The 21,192-nt window shown below is 35.6% G+C and overlaps 1 protein-coding gene across 1 annotated transcript; it reads left to right on the top strand.

Moving 5' to 3' along the window:
* The first annotated feature begins 324 nt into the window (after positions 1-324).
* LOC147411794 (uncharacterized) lies at positions 325-20,655 on the top strand. The gene is given in 11 exon segments (XM_086432447.1): positions 325-1,067; positions 3,921-5,028; positions 5,500-5,910; positions 6,123-6,728; positions 6,731-7,729; positions 7,816-8,388; positions 13,183-13,667; positions 16,145-17,252; positions 17,730-18,047; positions 18,261-19,802; positions 19,888-20,655. Coding segments are annotated over 11 exon segments (8,259 nt in total). The 5' UTR covers positions 325-585; the 3' UTR covers positions 20,515-20,655.
* Positions 20,656-21,192: the final 537 nt, after the last annotated feature.

Raw genomic sequence — 21,192 nt, 5'->3', positions numbered from 1 at the left:
CTTGGGTTCAAAATCTGTTAATTTTCATCTTGGCCTCTAATAATCACTAATCCTTATTTGTCATAATAAAAATAATGATGATGATGACGGTAATATATTTAAAAGTTAAAATAAATAGAGTCATGCTTAGTCGTGTTAGAATTCACACCGGTTAGGACATTTGTGTGCACAGAACAATAGATGCTTCTCGCTCGTATCTCGATGAAAAATATTTATAATTCAGTAGATACATCCACGTCAACAATGTCTCAAACGATGTCAATTTAATTAATTAAATGTTACTTCAGCATCATTCCTTTAAGAATTTAGCTTGAAAATTAAGCAAAAGGAAAGTGTGCCAGTTTTGGTTCGATAGAAAGTTAGAAACTAATAATAGTCCTTAAAGTCAAGAGTTGAGATCAAAACCAGAGCAACCTTCCAAGTAACATCATCTGACAGGCAAAGAGACAGATAGAAGAACTTCTTTCTTCTTCTTCTTCTTCTCATCCTGTAAAAACGAAGTAGAGAGAGAGAGAGAGTTTCTTCAATATTCTTCCACCCTGACCCGGCTATGCTATGAAGTATGAAAATCTAGTGAACTAATTAATGGAAGACGATTCGAACTCAAACTCCATTTCATCTCCTTCCTTCAAATTTCATTGGGACGTGTTTCTTAGTTTCAGTGGCGATGGCGAAGACACCTTCATTCATCGCCTCTACACAGAGCTCGTAAATAATTCCATCCGTACGTTTCGATACGAAGACGAGTTGGGCAGGGGAGAGGAATTCGATCCAAGTTTATTCACTACTATCAAGGATTCGGCTCTCTCCATCGCAGTGATCTCCAGGAAATACGCCAATTCGACGCGGTGCCTCGATGGGTTGGTCAAGATCTTGGAATGTCGTCGATTGGTTCTTCCGGTTTTTTATCAAGTCGATCCTTCTGACGTCCGCCGCCAAAGGGGACCCTTTGAAGAGGATTTCAGAAACCATGAACGAGTTTTTGGAGAAAACTCAGTTAGGGTTTCGAGATGGAAGAAAGCTATGGAGAAACTTGGAAATATTTCTGGTTGGGATACCAAGAATTGGTTCGTATTCTCTCTCTTGTCTCTTCTCCCTTTCGTTAATAGTTTATTATTTTGGCTTATTGACAGCGAGAGAGAGTATATAACTCTAAATGCCAGAAACCCTAAATATATTTGAGATGTTTATAAAACTCAAAACAGAATAGAAGATTTTGTGTTGTCGTCTGTGTGCTCTGTGCTGTCTGCCCAACTGTGTTGGGAACAGATTTTTACATTAAAGAAAGAGAACTTCTATTGGTGCACCAACTTTTTCTTATCTAACCCCAACTAAAAATATATAGAACAATTAAATCCGGATGAGAGTAGCCATACTTATTTTAGGAGAGAATGTCGGGTCTGAATGTTTTCCTCTTTGTTAGCCAAGAATGTGAAACCAAGAGTCGTGATAATCTGACTTAGGCACTTAGCATACTCAATCTACACCCCTGACGTTACATGCTCCGGGACTGTAGATATACTCTCGTCCGGATACAAAACTGCACCTTTTTATGGGGAACCCTAGTTCTGTATCATGAGGAGAGCAGATCTACAATCCCTGAGCCTGTCACGTCAAGGGTGTCCATTGAGTATGCCACGTGCCTAAGTCAGATTATCAGGACTCTTAAATAAAAAAAATGTATGAGATTTGATTGAATCATGTTTAATTACTAGAGTTTGCCCGTGCCTATGCCAACCTTTTTGGTGCTAGGGAAGGTTTGGGGGGGTGTAAATAAGAGAGGGAGGAGAGGAAAGACAATAAAATTAAAAGGGTAAAAAAGAAAGGTAATACACACAAAACTATAATTTGATGAGAGGTTTATCCCTCACAAAATTGTATCAAAGTGAATCCTACTAGTTGTATTTTATTATATAGATAATCATTTATCTCGCTAATACACATTTTATGAATTTTTGTTTTGGTTATGAAATATTTATATAATTTTTTTTCAAGGAAAGAAAATGAATTAAATTTATATAAACAGGAAATACAGAAAAATATGGGCATACCCCTTCTTGTGAATCACGAAAGGACTCGACAAAAATATCAAACAATCTAGAAGATTAGCCTATACTAGTCTAACAACATTGAGAAAAGTCAAGAACTGACAATGAGTTTTTTTTTTTTTTTTTGATAAATATATATTATATTAATGAAAAAAGAAGAAGGGGAGGCTGAGATAGCCCCCTAACAACAAGAGAGAAACCTTCTAATCATAGAGACAAACACTTAACTAGAAATTAAATCGATCTATCCGAACCACTCATCTTTTGCTCTGAATTTTGTTCCAATTGGTGAACCTAGGTGGGGCCACGATTTTTTCCTCCTTGATTTTCCTTGTTCTTGATACTAGTTCTGATTCAATTTCCCATTCACCACTTCTTCCGATCCTCCATTCAAGCTTTTGTTGGAGAGAGCTATCATTCTCCATTAGCAAAGCAGGGAAGGGATTTAGTTGTAACAAGTAGTTTTGTTGGTTGGTTAATTAATTGGCTACATTTTATTAATGAAATTGGTTGGATTGGTATTATTTTGGATACAACAAAAATCATTCTATTAGATTGCATAATTACCTTGTGTCCGAATTGAGAAAGTCTATGGCTCAGATTTTTAGTATTCTCTTATTTATCACTTGGGTCTATTATTTAGGCAGAATAACGTTGCCTATTGTCGCTAAGAAATTGAAAGAAACCTCTTAACTTTTCAAGGTGAGATGTGCTCTTTGATAGGTGGTTGAGGGATGTGTAATTTTGTAGTTTATTTCGTTTTGCTTAATTTCTATTCGTATGTTATGAGAAATTTTGGTGTGAAAAATATTGGTACTCATTTAAATGCTGTGTTTTTATCTCCATTTGGGGTTTGTTAACTAATTAATTGGGGGTGCCAATAGAAGTTAGAGTGTATGACATGCCAAGTTGGAAAGCTATGGGTCAGCATTATTTATTATAATTTAATAAAATAGTCGTTGGGAAGCTCACTTCTTGACCCAGTAATGAAATATGTATTTCAATAGATTAAATAAAGAGGAATTCAAGCAAGCAAAGCCCCATAAAAGACAAGAACAATTTAATGGCTTAGATGTGTTGCTTGCTAGGATTTGTGTTAAATAAATTAAGCAGCCAAAGAAGAAGTTCTCCTCACCCAATGAACACACACTGTATTATTCTTCAATGTTTCTCAATTTTATTTATAACCAAGTTGGGAAATCAATTGGATTATTGAATTCCAGTACTATCTTAATCACAGTGTATTATAAATTTCTACAATTTGTTTCCTTCCGAAGTTCTTTTAGCAAATGAGTGTATGTGGTCAAATATTATGGGCGTTCTCTTTCAGTTTTTTTATGAGTTGAGTCTCTATCTAGAGCGGTGTCCCGTTCCTATAATAACATAGTGTCTACATGGCACATTTTGGTTGGAGATTAAACACATCGGGCTACGTGTAATGTAGAAAATGGACTGGTTAGGAGCCCGATGTCCTTTGAACTCCTACTAAAATGAGCCACGTTGACAACGGTGCTATTCTTTAGGAATGGGACACCTTACTTATGATTTTAGACTTTAGAGTTGTGCTTTTTGAGGACCTTGTTTTTAGAAGGGTCTTGCTTTGTAAGGTTAACGGCTAATCTTGTCCTACATTTTTGGTGGCCATCTTGTCCCGCTTCCTTAATAAATATTTTTTACTTATAAAAAAATAAAATAAAATAAAATAAAATCTGATGTTGATTCGTTCCACCAGTAGTAAAGTTGCTTTTCATTTATTTGTAACGTTTGATCCGCTTCACATACTTAGTTCTCACCCTGCCATTCAATGTTCTAAGCTTTCTTGTTTAAATCAGAATAGTTGTTTCTGTTATTTACCATATGGTTTGTTGGCAGGAAAGAACCAAAGTTGATACAAGATTTAGTTGAAAAGATTTTGAGTAAATTAAGTAATATTCCCTTGGAGGTGGCTAAACATCCTACTAGTGGTCTTCATATGCGTGTAGAAGAAGTGATCAGGTGGTTAGATGTTAAATCCAGTGGTGTTCGAATTCTTGGACTTCGAGGCATGGGTGGCATTGGCAAGACAACCCTTGCTAAGGCTGTTTATAATAAAATTGTTGCTCAATTTGAACATCGGATCTTCATTTCAAATATCAGATCAACTTCAAAACCACATAATGGTTTAATCTCCCTTCAAAATAAATTTATCTGTGATCTTTGCAAAATAAATTCACCCGTGGATGAGGTTAGTAAGGGTATCAGGGTGATCAGAGAAGGAATTCATGAGAAACGAGTTCTTGTCGTTCTAGATGATGTTGATGATGAAAGACAACTTGATGCACTAGCTGTTAAGAGAGATTGGTTTTGTGCAGGAAGTAGGATCATTATCACCACAAGAGATAACAACATTTTGATGCCACAGCTAGTGAATGAAATCTATGAGGTGAAGGAGTTGACTGACACTGAGTCACTTCAACTCTTTAGTAATCATGCATTTGGAAGAGAGAAACCTACCGACACTTACATGCATCTCTCCTTGAAATTTGTGTCCTGCATTAAAGGACTTCCATTGGCTTTAGAAGTACTGGGTGCTTTTATGTTTGATAAGAGAAGAATAGTGGAGTGGGAAGATGAATTGGCAAAGCTGAAAAAGATTAGTCCCGGTGACCTTCATAAGGTTTTGAAGCTGAGTTTTGATGGGCTAGATAAAGAAGAGAAGCGTGTATTCCTTGACATTGCATGCTTCTTTGTTGAAATGGGAATGGAGAGTGAAAGTGTAATCGATATATTGAAGGGATGTGGTTTCAATGCAGATATAGCAATCACAGTCCTTACCTCAAAATCTCTAGTTAGGATTGTCAGTGATGGTACCTTGTGGATGCATGATCAACTCAGAGACATGGGAAGACAAATTGTTCGAGAAGAATGCCTTGGAGATCCTGGTATGCATAGTAGATTGTGGGATCCCGATGAAATACTATCCGTTCTGAAATATGAAAAGGTATGGGGTAAATACCTTCTATATTCATCCTTGCGCAACTTCTATATTTTAATTTTAATGAAGTGCGTAAAGAAAACTCGTTGGAAATGAACCAAAACGGCTTTGGTAGACTTGATATGTAATGTGTTTGTTTTAATATCCAAAATTACCTTATGATTCGTTTTGTGTTGTTTTAGGTAACTTAATTATGTTTTATATTCTTCTCAAAATTCAAAAGATAACCCTGATTTATTTTAACCTTTTCCAGTACATTTTTGTTTTTCGTACACAAGCAAGCCAGTTTTAGCAGTTGGATAGTTGCTCCATCTTACTAAATTAATCCAATGTTTCCTATAAACAAAGTACCAACAATCCAATGTCTTTTTTTAGAGACAATGCTGATTAGTTTCTTATCTTATTTTAGTTTATTTTCTTTCCAATGGCTTTATTATACCCATTTTTAGAATATTTCTCCTATGATTGTGCTCATAGGGATCGGAAAGGATTGAAGGCATCATCCTCGACTTCAATAAGAGTGGTATCGAGTTTTTAAGCTCCAAAGAAGTTTCTGAACTCACCAATCAGAGAAGTCTCAATATTGTTAGGTACTTGAAGGGAAAATTCAAGAATCCATCTGATTGTGAAGCAAAGAAAGAGAAAGCGGTGAAGTTGTGCTCTAAACCGTTTGCACCCATGGCTAATCTAAGATTGCTTCAAATCAATCATGTGAACTTGGAGGGAAAATTTAAATATATACCTGGTCAGCTGAAATGGCTACAATGGAAAGGATGCCCTTTGGAAACTATCCCTTCGGATTTCTGTCCTATGGAACTTGCTGTCCTTGATCTCACTGGGAGCAAGATCAAACAATTATGGGCCCAGTCGTCAACGAGCGTGCACAAGGTAATTTTCACTAAACCTGTTTTAACTAGGTATGACCTAGTGTGTGGCAGCACAATCTTTCTTAATTATTTTCCTTTTCTTAATATTTTTTACAAATCTCGCTGCCCAATCACCCAAGTCATTAAATGGCAGCTGGTTTTCTTTATGCTTTGGATTTTTTGTGACGTACATATACAACCAATCTCAGCTGAAAAATGTGTGTTATTGGACAGATGGCTGCGAAGTTGAAGGTTTTGAATTTCCATGATTGCTATAATCTAACTGTTACACCTGATTTCACTGGACACCAACACCTGGAAAAGCTGATTCTTGAAAACTGTGTAAATTTGAGTGGGATTCATAAATCAATCGGGGATGTGAGAACATTACGGATCTTGAATCTGACAAACTGTTCAAAACTGGTGGAATTTCCTAACGATATTTCTGGATTGAGATGTCTTGAAATCCTTATCCTCTCCCGTTGCTCCTGCCTTAGAGAACTGCCAGAAAACATGACAGGCCTGGAGTCTTTAAAGGAGCTTTATGTTGATGGAACCGCTATTACAAAGGTACCCGATTCTATATTCTGTCTTGTGAAACTTGAAATGTTCATTCTGAATGGATGCAGGTCTCTGAAACGGCTTCCCAATTCCATAGGATTACTGGTTTATCTAAGAGAGCTTTCTCTTAATGATTGTGCTGTAATGGAAATACCAGATTCCATTAGATCTTTGACAAATCTTGAAACACTAAGTTTGATGAGGTGTCCGCTCGATGCAATTCCTGGTTCCATAGGCAATCTGGATTCATTGGCTGAACTTTCCTTAATGGTAGTTCAATAAAAGAACTGCCAGCTTCCATTGGTTTATTATCCCATTTGAAGTTCTTATCGGTTGGTAGTTCAATAAAAAAAATGCCAGCATCCATTGGTGGATTAGCGTCTATGATTGAGCTTCGATTAGACGGTACATCAATCGTAGAATTACCAGATGAGATTGAAACCTTGAACCTCCTTAAGAAGCTTGAGATGAGGAATTGTAAATCGCTTAGCCGTTTACCAGATACAATTGGAAATATGTTTAGTCTAACTAGTTTGGTCCTAGTTAATGCCATCATAACAGAGTTGCCGGAGTCGATAGGGCTATTGCAGAATCTTGAGAGATTAAATGTAAACCAATGTAGACATCTTAACAGGCTACCGGCTTCAATTGGAAAGTTGAACTGTCTGTGGGAGTTTTTAATGGAGGAAACTGGTGTGACAGAATTACCTGAAGAATTCGGGATGCTATCAAGCTTAATGGTACTGAAAATGGCAAAATCTCGGCATCTTGAACAGCCACAAAACATGGGGGAGCATACAGAGCTGACTGTTCTCAATGGACAAGAGAGCTCTAATCTCATTCTTCCAGCTTCTTTCTCGAGGCTCTCCTGCTTAGAGATTCTAGATGCTCGTTCTTGCAAAATATCCGGAATAATTCCTGCGGAATTTGGGAAGTTGTCATCATTAGAGCATTTGAATCTGAGCCACAACAATTTCTGCAGCCTTCCATCAAGCCTGAGGGGACTTTCTATTTTGAAAGAACTTCATTTAACCCATTGCGCAGAGCTTAAGTCTCTCCCACCACTTCCCTCAAGTTTGACTATTGTCAATGTTGCAAATTGTACTGGATTGGAAAGTATATCCGATCTATCAAACTTGGAATATTTGGAGGAGCTGCAGCTGACGAATTGCAATAAAGTAATGGATGTTCCAGGCCTTGAACGCTTGAAGTCTTTGAAAAGGTTGAACATGAGTGGTTGCACAGCATGTTACTCTGTTGTAAAGGGAAGACTTCTTAAGGTAATCTTCTGCTTCTCTTCGTGGTTTTCTCATTTTTGTATGAAATGTGAATGTTGTGGTTTTCATGGTGTATGGTTCACTTGCAGGCTGCTTTGAGGCGTTTTCGTAATTTTAGTGTCCCTGGAAGTGAAATTCCAGACTGGTTTGATCAGGAAGTCACAAGTTTCTCAAGCTGCAAAAACAGCGAGATCAAATATGTGATTATATGTGTTGTTGTCTCTCTCGACCAACAGAAAAAGGATGATTTCAGAGATCACCTCCCTGGAATAGTAGACATTAAAGCAAATCTCATCAGAGAGAACACCAATAAATTTTCGACCGTACTGATCTTAGGAGGAGTTCCCAAGACCGATGACGATCAAGTTTACTTTTGTCGATATCCGAATTGTTATCCATTAGTTTCCATGTTAGAAGATGGTGATAAGATACAGGTGACAATGCAGGATCCACCAATTTTTAATGGACTTCAACTGAAGAAGTATGGGATTCATCTGGTTTTCGAAGATGATGATGACTATGATGATGATGAAGAAGCATTGGATGAATCCGAACAATCTGTTTCGGAAAGACTGACAAAGTTTTTCACCTCCACTGAAAGAGGTTCTGCCCATGGCTCTGAAGCTGATTCTTGTCAGATTGTAATGAGTGATTCAAGAATTTGAAAGAAGAAAGGATAAGAAGATAAAACCATGGAAGTCTTCTCGTATCACTGGGTGCTGCTGCTCTTAACTACATTGTTGGCCGTATTTTTAAATGATTTCTTTTACTATTTTCATGTTGTAAAACGTTGCATAATCCATGTAGTTTGAACTTTGAAGTTTGTCGTATCAATGCGTAGAACAGTTGGGAGATCTTCTCAAGTTCAGATCATGGTTTTAAGATGTAATAAGTATAAGGAATTCAACTCGAAATGCTCGATCTGTGAGAAACAAAAATAGAGAAAAAACACACGTCGAAAAAAGAAAGTAACCACACGCACAAGACAGTATTTACGTGGTTCAACAATTTACCTATGTTCACGGAGTTACAAAGATTTCACTATTATCGAGAAGAATTATAAAGTGACACTCCTGTCTCAAAAAAAATCCCATCAAATGCCACTCAACATTTTTTTGAGTTGGATCCGATCGTCAATGGGATCAAACATGATTAAGCTCCACAAAGCCCAACAATAAGTATACTTTGGAAATTGGATTTTGAACCAAAAATGCCCTTAAAACATTTTGTTTTTACCAAAATACCTTCACATTCAAATTTCCGAAGTATATCTATTGCACAGGCACACGTTGCAATCAATTATTTCTGACATTTTTCTTTCAACCCAATTGAGCTTGTAATTCATGGTTTTAATAAGGTGTAAAATCTCGTTTTGAGACACTACTTTGGTTAGGAAAAAATTTGATCGAAGTGGCCTTGACCGAAATATTTGAGGCATTCAGAGTCGATCAGAATTATTCAATATTTCAGGTTCAATGTTTTTGTTTGGATTTCGACCAAATTCAAGGTATTATTGAAATATTCAAAATGTTGAACCATGATTATAGGTGGCAAAATTATTTGTGATTATTTGATCTTGCACTCCTCTAGATGTGCATAATGTTCTCGATAATTATGGGGAAAAAAATAAACTTGATCGACTCAAGGCGTAAAGGTCAAGAAGCACAAAAAGGTTGACTTGAAAATATAAGTTGATGTGTTGGAAGGGCCTGAGCATCATTCACCGACATGACATTATCAAACATCTAGATTTAGAAGGGATCGTGATTAAATATAACATTTTTAATTAAATAATAAGGAAAAATATTGAAAGAAATTCGAAATAATGGGAAGTAAAATCTATAAATAGTGAATTGGCCAAATCGAAGGTGTACAATGTTGATTTCTTCTTACTATTACTTTGTTAAATTGTATCTGACTTGATAGTCAAAGAGTTTTCAGATTGACTCCCCGTTGGAGTTGCAGAGGAAACAATGTCAAAAGGAAGTAAAAACTTAAAAGGAGAGTGCGAAAGGATTGAAAGATTGGATTTAACACCCTCCACGATAATAATATCCATTCATATAATTACGTAGATTAACTTCTTCGATCAACTTTTGGGTTGTGATATTGGTGTTTGCTTACTAACTTGATTTTGATGACAAAATTCGTCAATTGATATTTGCGGATCATAATAAATTCCTAATTTATATTGTCGATTAACATACCTCAATTATGTTAATAATCAACTTTGGTCGAGGTAATATAAATCACTAATTGAACCCACCTCAACTAAGGTGTTTCGGTTAAGGTAATGTAAAGTAGAAAACATTTTAAAATTGAGATGCATCCAACACATGTGATTGGTGGATCTTTTTTTCACGAGTCGTGCTGGAATAACAATGAAATTGACATTGTTTGGAACATTTTGTGTGCATAGAATTACAAATGATTTTCGCTTGTATCTTGATGAAAATAACCTATGATTAATACACATTCACGTCAGCAATGTCCCTTGGAATTTCGTCATATTCAGCACACGAAATGGAGATTCAACCAATAAGTCAATGGATGAGATAGTAAAAGTTGGGTGCGAATAGAAACTCTCTCTCTCTCTCTCTATATATATATATATATATATATTTTTGTCATATTTACGATTTATATGAGCCATCTAATGGTAACAATTGTTGAGTTGTTTGAATGTGTTATAATGCTATTTATGTGTAATAATTTAACAAACTTTTCAATTTTAAATTGTGTGTTTTAATCTTAATTAGGGTTGATAAACTAATTCAGGTGTGTAATAAGTAAAAGTTGGGTACCAATAGCAGCTCATTAATGTAAGTATTTTTTCCCAACTTTATAATGCCAGATCAATATATGCAATTCCTTGGCATTTGGCATTTTCTTGTTTTGTTTTTCTATTCGCTAATTTTTGTGTTAACACGTCTTATAACATCGTTTGATCCTTATAGCAGAAAAAACCCAATTGAATTGCCAATTTTGACTTGAATAGGACATGTGATGACTTGTTATTGATTTGAGAGTGGTCCCACTTCCCCCGTGTTTAACTAAAATCCTCAAATGTCGGTGTTGAAATTAACGTAAGAGTATCCATCTTACCTAAGTCGTGGTTATTTAATGCGTGTCCAATGTATCATTATCGATTAGGACAAAGAATTTAGTAGATAGTAATGACAGTTGAACCGAAATTTGTCGAATTGGTCAAGGTCAAGACACAAGTTGGATTTGGTGAACCCACCCATCAGTTTTTTATAAAAAAAAAAAAAAATTAAGATAATGCGTTTTATTTTAAAATTAACTTTTTCTATTATATAAAAGAGTTAGTTGTGTTTGGATTAAAAAAAATGGAGAGAAGAGAAAGAAAAAAAAAAAAGAATTTTTTTTCGTTTCTCTTATTTAGATGGTTAAGTGAGGAGAAAAGATAAAATATTTAGAAAAAAATGTGAATTTTTTTTCTCTCTAAAAATGGAGAGAAACCTTTTTAAAATATTTTATAATTCCTCTTTATCTATCTCTTTTACGATATTTTAAATTTTTAAAATTTTCTTAATTTTTTTCTTGTCGATCTAAACATGATGAAGAGAAATTGTGTTTCTCTTTTCTCCACTTCTCTCAATCCAAACATAGTATAAATGTGTTACTGATTTTTAAATATTTCTCTAATTATTAAATGGATTTTGTAAAGGTGTGCCCTTAAGACAAATATTAAAGTGCAATGAATACACTTAAGAAGTTGGAATATAAAGGTGTTTTAGTAAAAAAAAATGAATTTTTAAAGGCATTTTTGGTACATATTCCAATTTTTAAAGTGTGTTTATTGCACTTTAAGGTGTGCCCTTAGGGCTCACGTTAACAAGACCCTTATTAAATTTATATGCTTTACCTAAAATTGTATCTCAAAGAAAGAAAAATTTTCAAATTTTGTAATGCAAAATAATTCACAAAAAGTGATAGCTCATGTGATTTCATTGTTGAACAACAATTGTCGACAAATGAATATTCTTATGATTTACCTCATTATATTTGAATTGTTGGAACACTAGTTTGATCCATTTTTTTATAACATTGATTTAGATCTTGTAAGAGGATTAGGAACCACATAAGTGTCATCGCATACATCTAACATACTTCTGATAACATATATTGTAATGGATACTTGTACATTACAAATTAAGATATCGCATGTACTTTTCAATCCCATGACAGGATATTATTATGTATGCTTGGGCATTACAAGTAGAGACAACACGTGGACTATTATCCCACGACTTGGGTTCACAATCCATTAATTTCCATCTTCGCCTCTAATAACCATTAATCCTTATTTGCCATAATAAAAATAATGATGATCATGACAATGACGATGGCAATATATTTAAAAGTTAAAATAGATTAGGGAATGTAAGAATTTCTAATTTCTAAACACATCTAAAATTTTCACGGTAACTTGATAATCAAATTAATATTTATTTATTTTACTTGCTTCCTCACCCCCTTTAAACTACTAGTGAGATTTATAATTCAAATTGCTAAATCATTGAGATTAATGTTCGTTTCAAATATTGAGATTGACTTTTTAAAATCATATAAATCAATGAATGTAAATTATCAATCTCTACATTTGAACGTAAATCATTGAGATCAACAATTGAAATTGTCACGCTTGAATTTTTTTATGATTGTCGATCTCAGCATTTCAACATGAATCATTGAGTCTGTCATTTTTGAAGATTTGGATTACCGTTGAGGGGCCAAATTTTACCTACTGGAGGGGTATTTTGAAAGAATATGACTGGAAGAGATCTTGCTTAAGTTTACCAATGGCCTTATGGTGCACATTTTTTTATACGTCAATTCTAACAAATGGAAGATTGTTGATTTCTTTACATTGATTGAGTATTCAAAATATTTTCTTCAGATACCTTCCTGTGGAATACTCTTTAAATCAAAATCGTCGAAAATGGGTCACTCCTATGTGGCATTCGTGTGGTCTATTGGGGGCAACCAATTGTAACTTTAGTCGTGTTGGAATTGACATCGGTTAGAACATTTGTGTGCACAGAACAATATATGCTTCTCACTCATATCTCGATGAAAAATATTTATAATTCAATAGATACATCCACGTCAGCAATGTCCCAACGATGTCAATTTAATTAATTAATTAATTAAATGTTACTTCAGCATGAAAATTAAGCAAAAAGAAAGTGCGGCAGTTTTGGTTCGATAGAAAACTAATAATAGTCCTTAAAGTCAAGAGTTAAGACCAAAGCCAGACCAACCTTCCAAGTAACATCATCTGACATGCAAAGAGACAGATAGAAAGACTTCTTTCTTCTTCTTCTCAACCTGTAAAAACGAAGTAGAGAGAGAGAGAGAGAGAGAGTTTCTTCAATATTCTTCCACCCAGACCCGGCTATACTATGAAGTATGAAAATCTAATGAACTAATTAATGGAAGACGATTCGAACTCATACTCCATTTCATCTCCTTCCTTCAAATTTCATTGGGACGTGTTTCTTAGTTTCGGTGGCGATGGCGAAGACACCTTCATTCATCGCCTCTACACAGAGCTCGTAAATAATTCCATCCGTACGTTTCGATACGAAGACGAGTTGGACAGGGGAGAGGAATTCGATCCAAGTTTATTCACTACTATCAAGGATTCGGCTCTCTCCATCGCAGTGATCTCCAGGAAATACGCCAGTTCGACGCGGTGCCTCGATGGGTTGGTCAAGATCTTGGAATGTCGTAGATTGGTTCTTCCGGTTTTTTATCAAGTCGATCCTTCTGACGTCCGCCGCCAAAGGGGACCCTTTGAAGAGGATTTCAGAAACCATGAACGAGTTTTTGGAGAAAACTCAGTTAGGGTTTCGAGATGGAAGAAAGCTATGGAGAAACTTGGAAATATTTCTGGTTGGGATACCAAGAATTGGTTCGTATTCTCTCTCTTGTCTTTTCTCCCTTTCGTTAATAGTTTATTATTTCGGATTATTGACAGCGAGAGAGAGTATATGACTCTAAATGCCAGAAACCCTAAATATATTTGAGATGTTTATAAAACTCATAACAGAATAGAAGATTTTGTGTTGTCGTCTGTGTGCTCTGTGCCTGTGTGCCCAACTGTGTTGGGAACAGATTTTTATATTAAAGAAAGAGAACTTCTATTGGTGCACCAACTTTTACTTATCTAACCCCAACTAAAAATATATAGAACAATTGAATCCGGATGAGAGTAGCCATACTTATTTTAGGAGAGAACGTCCGGTCTGAATGTTTTCCTCTTTGTTAGGAGAGGAAAGACAATAAAATTAAAAGGGTAAAAAAGAAAGGTAATACACAAAACTATGGTTTGATGAGAGGTTTATCCCTCACAAAATTGTATCAAAGTGAATCCTACTAGTTTTATTTTATTATATAGATAATCATTTATCTCGCTAATACACATTTTATGAATTTTTTGTTTTGGTTATGAAATATTTATATAATTTTCTTTCTAGGCAAGAAAATGAATTAAATTTATATAAACAGGAAATACAGAAAAAATATGGGCATACCCCTTCTTGTGAATCACGAAAAGACTCGATAAAAATATCAAACAATCTAGAAGATTAGCCTATACTAGTTTGACAACATTGAGAGAAGTCAAGAACTGACATTGAGTTGCCTCAAAACCTTCTAATCATAGAGACAAACACTTAACTATAAATTAAATCGATTTATCTGAACTACTCATCTTTTGCTCTGGATTTTGTGCCAATTGGTGAACCTAGGTGGGACCACGATTTTTTCCTCCTTGATTTTCCCTTTTTTGGTCTTGATACCAGTTCTGATTCAATTTCCCATTCACCTCTTCTTCCGATCCTCCATTAGCAAAGCAGGGAAGGGATTTAGTTGTAACAAGTAGTTTTGTTGGTTGGTTAATTAATTGGCTACATTTTATTAATGAAATTGGTTGGATTGGTATTATTTTGGATACAACAAAAATCATTCTATTAGATTGCATAATTACCTTGTGTCCAAATTGAGAAAGTCTATGGCTCAGATTTTTAGTATTCTCTTATTTATCACTTGGGTCTATTATTTAGGCAGAATACCGTCGCCTATTGTCGCTAAGAAATTGGAAGAAACCTCTTAACTTTTCAAGGTGAGATGTGCTCTTTGATAGGTTGTTGAGGGATGTGTAATTTTGTGGTTTTTTTCGTTTTGCTTAATTTCTATTCGTATGGTATGAGAAATTTTGGTGCGAAAAATATTAGTACTCATTTTAAATGGTGTGTTTTTATCTCCATTTGGGGTGTGTTAACTAATTAGTTGGGGGTGCCAATAGAAGTTAGTGTATGAAAGGCCAAGTTGGAAAGCTATGGGTCAGTATTATTTATTATAATTTAATAAAACAGTCGTATGGAAGATCACTTCTTGACCCAGTAATGAAATATGTATTTCGATAGATTAAATAAAGAGGAATTCAAGCAAGCAAAGCCCCATAAAAGATGAGAACAATTTAACGGCTTAGATGTGTTCCTTGCTAGGATTTGTGTTAAATAAATTAAGCAGCCAAAGAAGTTCTCCTTACCCAATGAATACGCACTGTATTATTCTTTAATGTTTCTCAATTTTATTTATACCCAAGTTGGGAAATCAACTGGATTATTGAATTCCAGTACTATCTTAATCACAGTGTATTATAAATTTCTACAATTTGTTTTCTTCCGAAGTTCTTTTACCAAGTGAGTTTATGTGGGCAAATATTATGGTTGTTTTCTTTAAGTTGTTTTATGAGTTGAATCGCTATCAAGAGCGGTGTCCCGTTTCTATAATAACATTCAGTGTTTACATGGCACATTTTGCTTGGAGATTAAACACATCGGGCTATGTGCAATGTAGAAAATGGACTGGTTAGGAGCCCGATGTCCTTTGAACTCCTACTAAAACGAGCCACGTTGACGACGGTGCTATTCTTTAGGAATGGGACACTACTTATGAGTTCAGACTTTAGAGGTGTGTTTTTTGAGGACCTTCTTTTTAGAAGGGACTTGCTTTGTAAGGTTAACGGCTAATCTTGTCCTACATTTTTGGTGGCCATCTTATCCTGCTTCCTTAATAAATACTTTTTACTTATCAAAAAATAAAATAAAATAAAATCTGATGTTGATTCGTTCCACCAGTAGTAAAGTTGCTTTTCATTTATTTGTAGTGTTTAATCTGCTTCACATATATGAGTTTTTTTTCCCTTATAGTTGAACCTTCTCTCGGTCATGTTTTACATCTTTTTGTCATATGTTTTATATTTATGACCACTGTTGTGGCATATACACATACTTAGTTCTCACCCTGTCATTTGATGTTCTAAGCTTTCTTGTTTAAATCAGAATAGTTGTTTCTGTTATTTACCATATGGTTTGTTGGCAGGAAAGAACCAAAGTTGATACAAGATTTAGTTGAAAAGATTTTAAGTAAATTGAGTAATATTCCCTTGGAGGTGGCTAAACATCCTACTAGTGGTCTTCATAGTCGTGTAGAAGAAGTGATCAGAAGGTTAGATGTTAAATCCAGTGGTGTTCGAATTCTTGGACTTCATGGCATGGGTGGCATTGGCAAGACAACCCTTGCTAAGGCTGTTTATAATAGAATTGTTACTCAATTCGAACATCGGATCTTCATTTCAAATATCAGATCAACTTCAAAACCACATAATGGTTTAATCTCCCTTCAAAATGAATTTATCTGTGATCTTTGCAAAATAAATTCACCTGTGGATGAGGTTAGTAAGGGTATCAGGGTGATCAGAGAAGGAATTCAGGAGAAACGAGTTCTTGTTGTTCTAGATGATGTTGATGATGAAAGACAACTTGATGCACTAGCTGTTAAGAGAGATTGGTTTTGTGCAGGAAGTAGGATCATTATCACAACAAGAGATAACAACGTTTTGATGCCACAGCTAGTGAATGAAATCTATGAGGTGAAAGAGTTGAATGACACTGAGTCACTTCAACTCTTTAGTTATCATGCATTTGGAAGGGAGAAACCTACCAACACTTACATGCATCTCTCCTTGAAATTTGTGTCCTGCATGAAAGGACTTCCTTTGGCTTTAGAAGTACTGGGTGCTTTTATGTTTGATAAGAGAAGAATAGTGGAGTGGGAAGATGAATTGGCAAAGCTGAAAAAGATTAGTCCCGGTGACCTTCATAAGGTTTTGAAGCTGAGTTTTGATGGGCTAGATAAAGAAGAGAAGCGTGTATTCCTCGACATTGCATGCTTCTTTGTTGAAATGAGAGTGGAGAGGGAAAGTGCAATCGATATATTGAAGGGATGTGGTTTCAATGCAGATGTAGTAATCACAGTCCTTACCTCAAAATCTCTAGTTAGGATAGTCAGTGATGGTACCTTGTGGATGCATGATCAACTCAGAGACATGGGAAGACAAATTGTTCAAGAAGAATGCCTCGGAGATCCTGGTATGCGTAGTAGATTGTGGGATCCCGATGAAATACTATCCGTTCTGAAATATGAAAAGGTATGGGGTAAATACCTTCTATATTCGTCCTTAGGTAACTTCTATATTTTAATTTTAATGAAGTGCGTAAAGAAAACTCGTTGGAAATGAACCAAAACGGCTTTGGTAGACTTGACTTTATATGTTATGTGTTTTAATATCCAAAAGTACCTTATGATTCGTTTTATGTTGTTTTAGCTAACTTAGTTATGTGTTATATTCTTCTCAAAATTCAAAAGATAACCCTGATTTATTTTAACCTTTTCCAGGACATTTTTGTTTTTCGGTACACAAGCAAGTCAGTTTTAGTAGTTGGATAGTTGCACCATCTTACTAAGTTAATCCAATGTTTCCCATAAACAAAGTACCAACAATCCAATGTCTTTTTTTCTTTTATAGAGACAATGCTGATTAGTTTCTTGTCTTATTTTATTTTATTTTCTTTCCAATGGCTTTATACCCATTTTTAGAATATTTCTCCTATGATTGTGGTCATAGGGATCGGAAAGGATTGAAGGCATCATCCTTGACTTCAATAAGAGTGGTATCAAGTTTTTAAGCTCCAAAGGGAAAGCAGTGAAGTTGTGCTCTAAACCCTTTGCTCCCATGGCTAATCTAAGACTGCTTCAAATCAATCATGTGAACTTGGAGGGAAAATTTAAATATATACCTGGTCAGCTGAAATGGCTACAATGGAAAGGATGCCCTTTGGAAGCTCTCCCTTCGGATTTCTGTCCTCTGGAACTTGCTGTCCTTGATCTCACTAGGAGCAAGATCAAACAATTATGGGACCAGTCGTCGACGAGAGTGCACAAGGTAATTTTCACTAAACCTGTTTTAACTTGGTATGACCTAGTGTGTGGCAGCACAATCTTTCTTAATTATTTTCCTTTTCTTAGTATTTTTTACAAGTCTCGCTGTCAAATCACCCAAGTCATTAAATTAGCAGCTGGTTTTCTTTATGCTTTGGATTTGTTATGATGTACATATACATTCAATCTCAGCTGAAAAATGTATGTTATTGGACAGATGGCTGCAAAGTTGAAGGTTTTGAATCTCCATGATTGCCATAATCTAACTGTTTCACCTGATTTCACTGGACACCAACACCTGGAAAAGTTGATTCTTGAAAACTGTGTAAATTTGAGTGGGATTCATAAATCAATCGGGGATGTGCGAACATTACGAATCTTGAATCTGACAAACTGTTCAAAACTGGTGGAATTTCCTAACGATATTTCTGGATTGAGATGTCTTGAAATCCTTATCCTCTCCCGTTGCTCTAGACTTAGAGAACTGCCAGAAAACATGACAAGCCTGGAGTCTTTAAAGGAGCTTTATGTTGATGGAACTGCTATTACAAAGGTACCCAATTCTATATTCCGGCTTGTGAAACTTGAAATGTTCGTTCTGGATGGATGCAGGTCTCTGAAACGGCTTCCCAATTCCATAGGATTACTGGTTTCTCTAAGAGTGCTTTCTCTTAATGATTGTACTTTAATGGAAATACCGGATTCCATTGGATCTTTGACAAATCTTGAAACACTAGGTTTGATGAGGTGTCCGCTCGATGCAATTCCTTATTCCATTGGCAATCTGGAATCATTGGTTAAACTTTTCCTTAATGGTAGTTCAATAAAAAAACTGCCAGCATCCATTGGTGGATTAGCTTCTTTGGTTGAGCTTGATTTAGATGGTACATCAATCATAGAATTACCAGATGAGATTGAAACCTTGAACCTCCTTAAGAAGCTTGAGATGAGGAAGTGTAAATCACTTCACCATTTACCAGATACAATTGGAAATATGTTTAGTCTAACTAGATTGGTCCTATTTAATGCCAACATAACAGAGTTGCCGGAGTCGATAGGGCTATTGCAGAACCTTGAGAGATTAAATGTAAACCAATGTAGATATCTTAACAGGCTACCGGCTTCAATTGGAAAGTTGAAGTGTCTGTGGCAGATTTTAATGGAGAAAACTGGTGTGACAGCATTACCTGAAGAATTCGGGATGCTATCTAGCTTAATGGTACTGAAAATGGCAAAATCTCGGCATCTTGAACAGCCACAAAACATGGGGGAGCATACAGAGCTGACTGTTCTCAATGGACAAGAGAGCTCTAATCTCATTCTTCCAGCTTCTTTCTCGGGGCTCTCCTGCTTAAAGATTCTAGATGCTCGTTCTTGGAAAATATCCGGAATAATTCCTGAAGAATTTGGGAAGTTGTCATCATTAGAGCATTTGAATCTGAGCCACAACAATTTCTGCAGCCTTCCCTCAAGCCTGAGGGGACTTTCTATTCTGAAAGAGCTTCATTTAACCAATTGCAGAGAGCTTAAGTCTCTCCCACCACTTCCCTCAAGTTTGACTACTGTCAATGCTGCAAATTGTACTGGATTGGAAAGTATATCCGATCTATCAAACTTGGAATATTTAGAGGAGCTGCAGCTGACGAATTGCGATAAAGTAATGGATGTTCCAGGCCTTGAACGCTTGAAGTCTTTGAATAGGTTGAACATGAGTGGTTGCACAGCATGTTGCTCTGTTGTAAAGGGAAGACTTCGTAAGGTAATCTTCTCCTTCTCTTTGTGGTTTTCTCATTTTTGTATGAAATGTGAATGTTGTGGTTTCAAGGTGTATGGTTCACTTGCAGGCTGCTTTGAGGCGTTTTCATAATTTTAGTGTCCCTGGAAGTGAAATTCCAGACTGGTTTGATCGAGAAGTCACAAGTTTCTCAAGTCGCAAAAACAGAGAGATCAAATATGTGATTATATGTGTTGTTGTCTCTCTTGACCAACAGAAAAAGGATGATTTCAGAGATCACCTCCCTGGAATAGTAGACATTAAAGCAAATCTCATCCGAGAGAACACGAATAAATTTTCAGCCGCATTGATCTTAGGAGGAGTTCCCAAGACCGATGACGATCAAGTTTACTTTTGTCGATATCCGAATTGTTATCCATTAGTTTCCATGTTAGAAGATGGTGATAAGATACAGATGACAATGCAGGATCCACCACTTTTTAATGGACTTCAACTGAAGAAGTATGGGATTCATCTGGTTTTCGAAGATGATGATGACTATGATGATGACGAAGAAACATTGGATGAATCCGAACAATCTGTTTCAGAAAGACTGACAAAGTTTTTCACCTCCACTGAAAGAGGTCCTGCCCATGGCTCTGAAGCTGTTTCTTGTGAGATTGTAATGAGTGATTCAAAGGATAAGAAGATAAAACCAAGGAAGTCTTCTTTTATCACTGGCTGCTGCTGCTCATAAGTACATTGTTGGCTGTATTTGTTAATGATTTCTTGTACTATTTTCATGTTGTAAAACGGTGCATAATCCATGTAGTTTGAACTTTGAAGTTTGTCGTGTTAATGCGTAGAACAGTTGGGAGATCTTCTCAAGTTCAGATCATGGATTTAAGACTCGTTATCATGTCTTGTCTCTGTAAGTACAGTTTGGAACTTGGATTTTGAATCAAAAATACCCTTAAAACATTTTCTTTTTACCCAAATACTGTCATATTCCAATTTCCAAAGTGTATTTATTGCACAGGCACACGTTGCAATCAATTATTTCTAACATTTTTCTTGCAACCCAATTGAGCTTTGTATTTCATGGTTATAATAAGGTGTAAAATCTTGTTTTGAGACACTACTTTGGTTAGGAAAAAATTTGATCGAAGTGGCCTTGACCGAAATATTTTGAGGCATTCAGAGTCAATCAGAATTATTCAATATTTCAGGTTCAATGTTTCGTTTGGATTTCAACCAAATTCAAGGTATTCTATTGAAATATTCAAAATGTTGAACCATGATTATTAGGTGGCAAAATTATTTGTGATTATTTGATCTTGCACTCCTCTAGATGTGCATAATGTTCTCGATAATTATGGGAGAAAAATAAAACTTGATCGACTCAAGGCGTAAAGGTCAAGAAGCACAAAAAGGT

Source organism: Akebia trifoliata, chromosome 1 (genome assembly GCF_017979445.1).
Source record: "Akebia trifoliata isolate Shusen 1 chromosome 1, ASM1797944v1, whole genome shotgun sequence".
In the NCBI taxonomy this organism is placed as follows: domain Eukaryota; kingdom Viridiplantae; phylum Streptophyta; class Magnoliopsida; order Ranunculales; family Lardizabalaceae; genus Akebia; species Akebia trifoliata.
The sequence above is the reverse complement of the archived record's forward strand: the minus strand, read 5'-3'. Positions and strand labels throughout refer to the sequence as shown.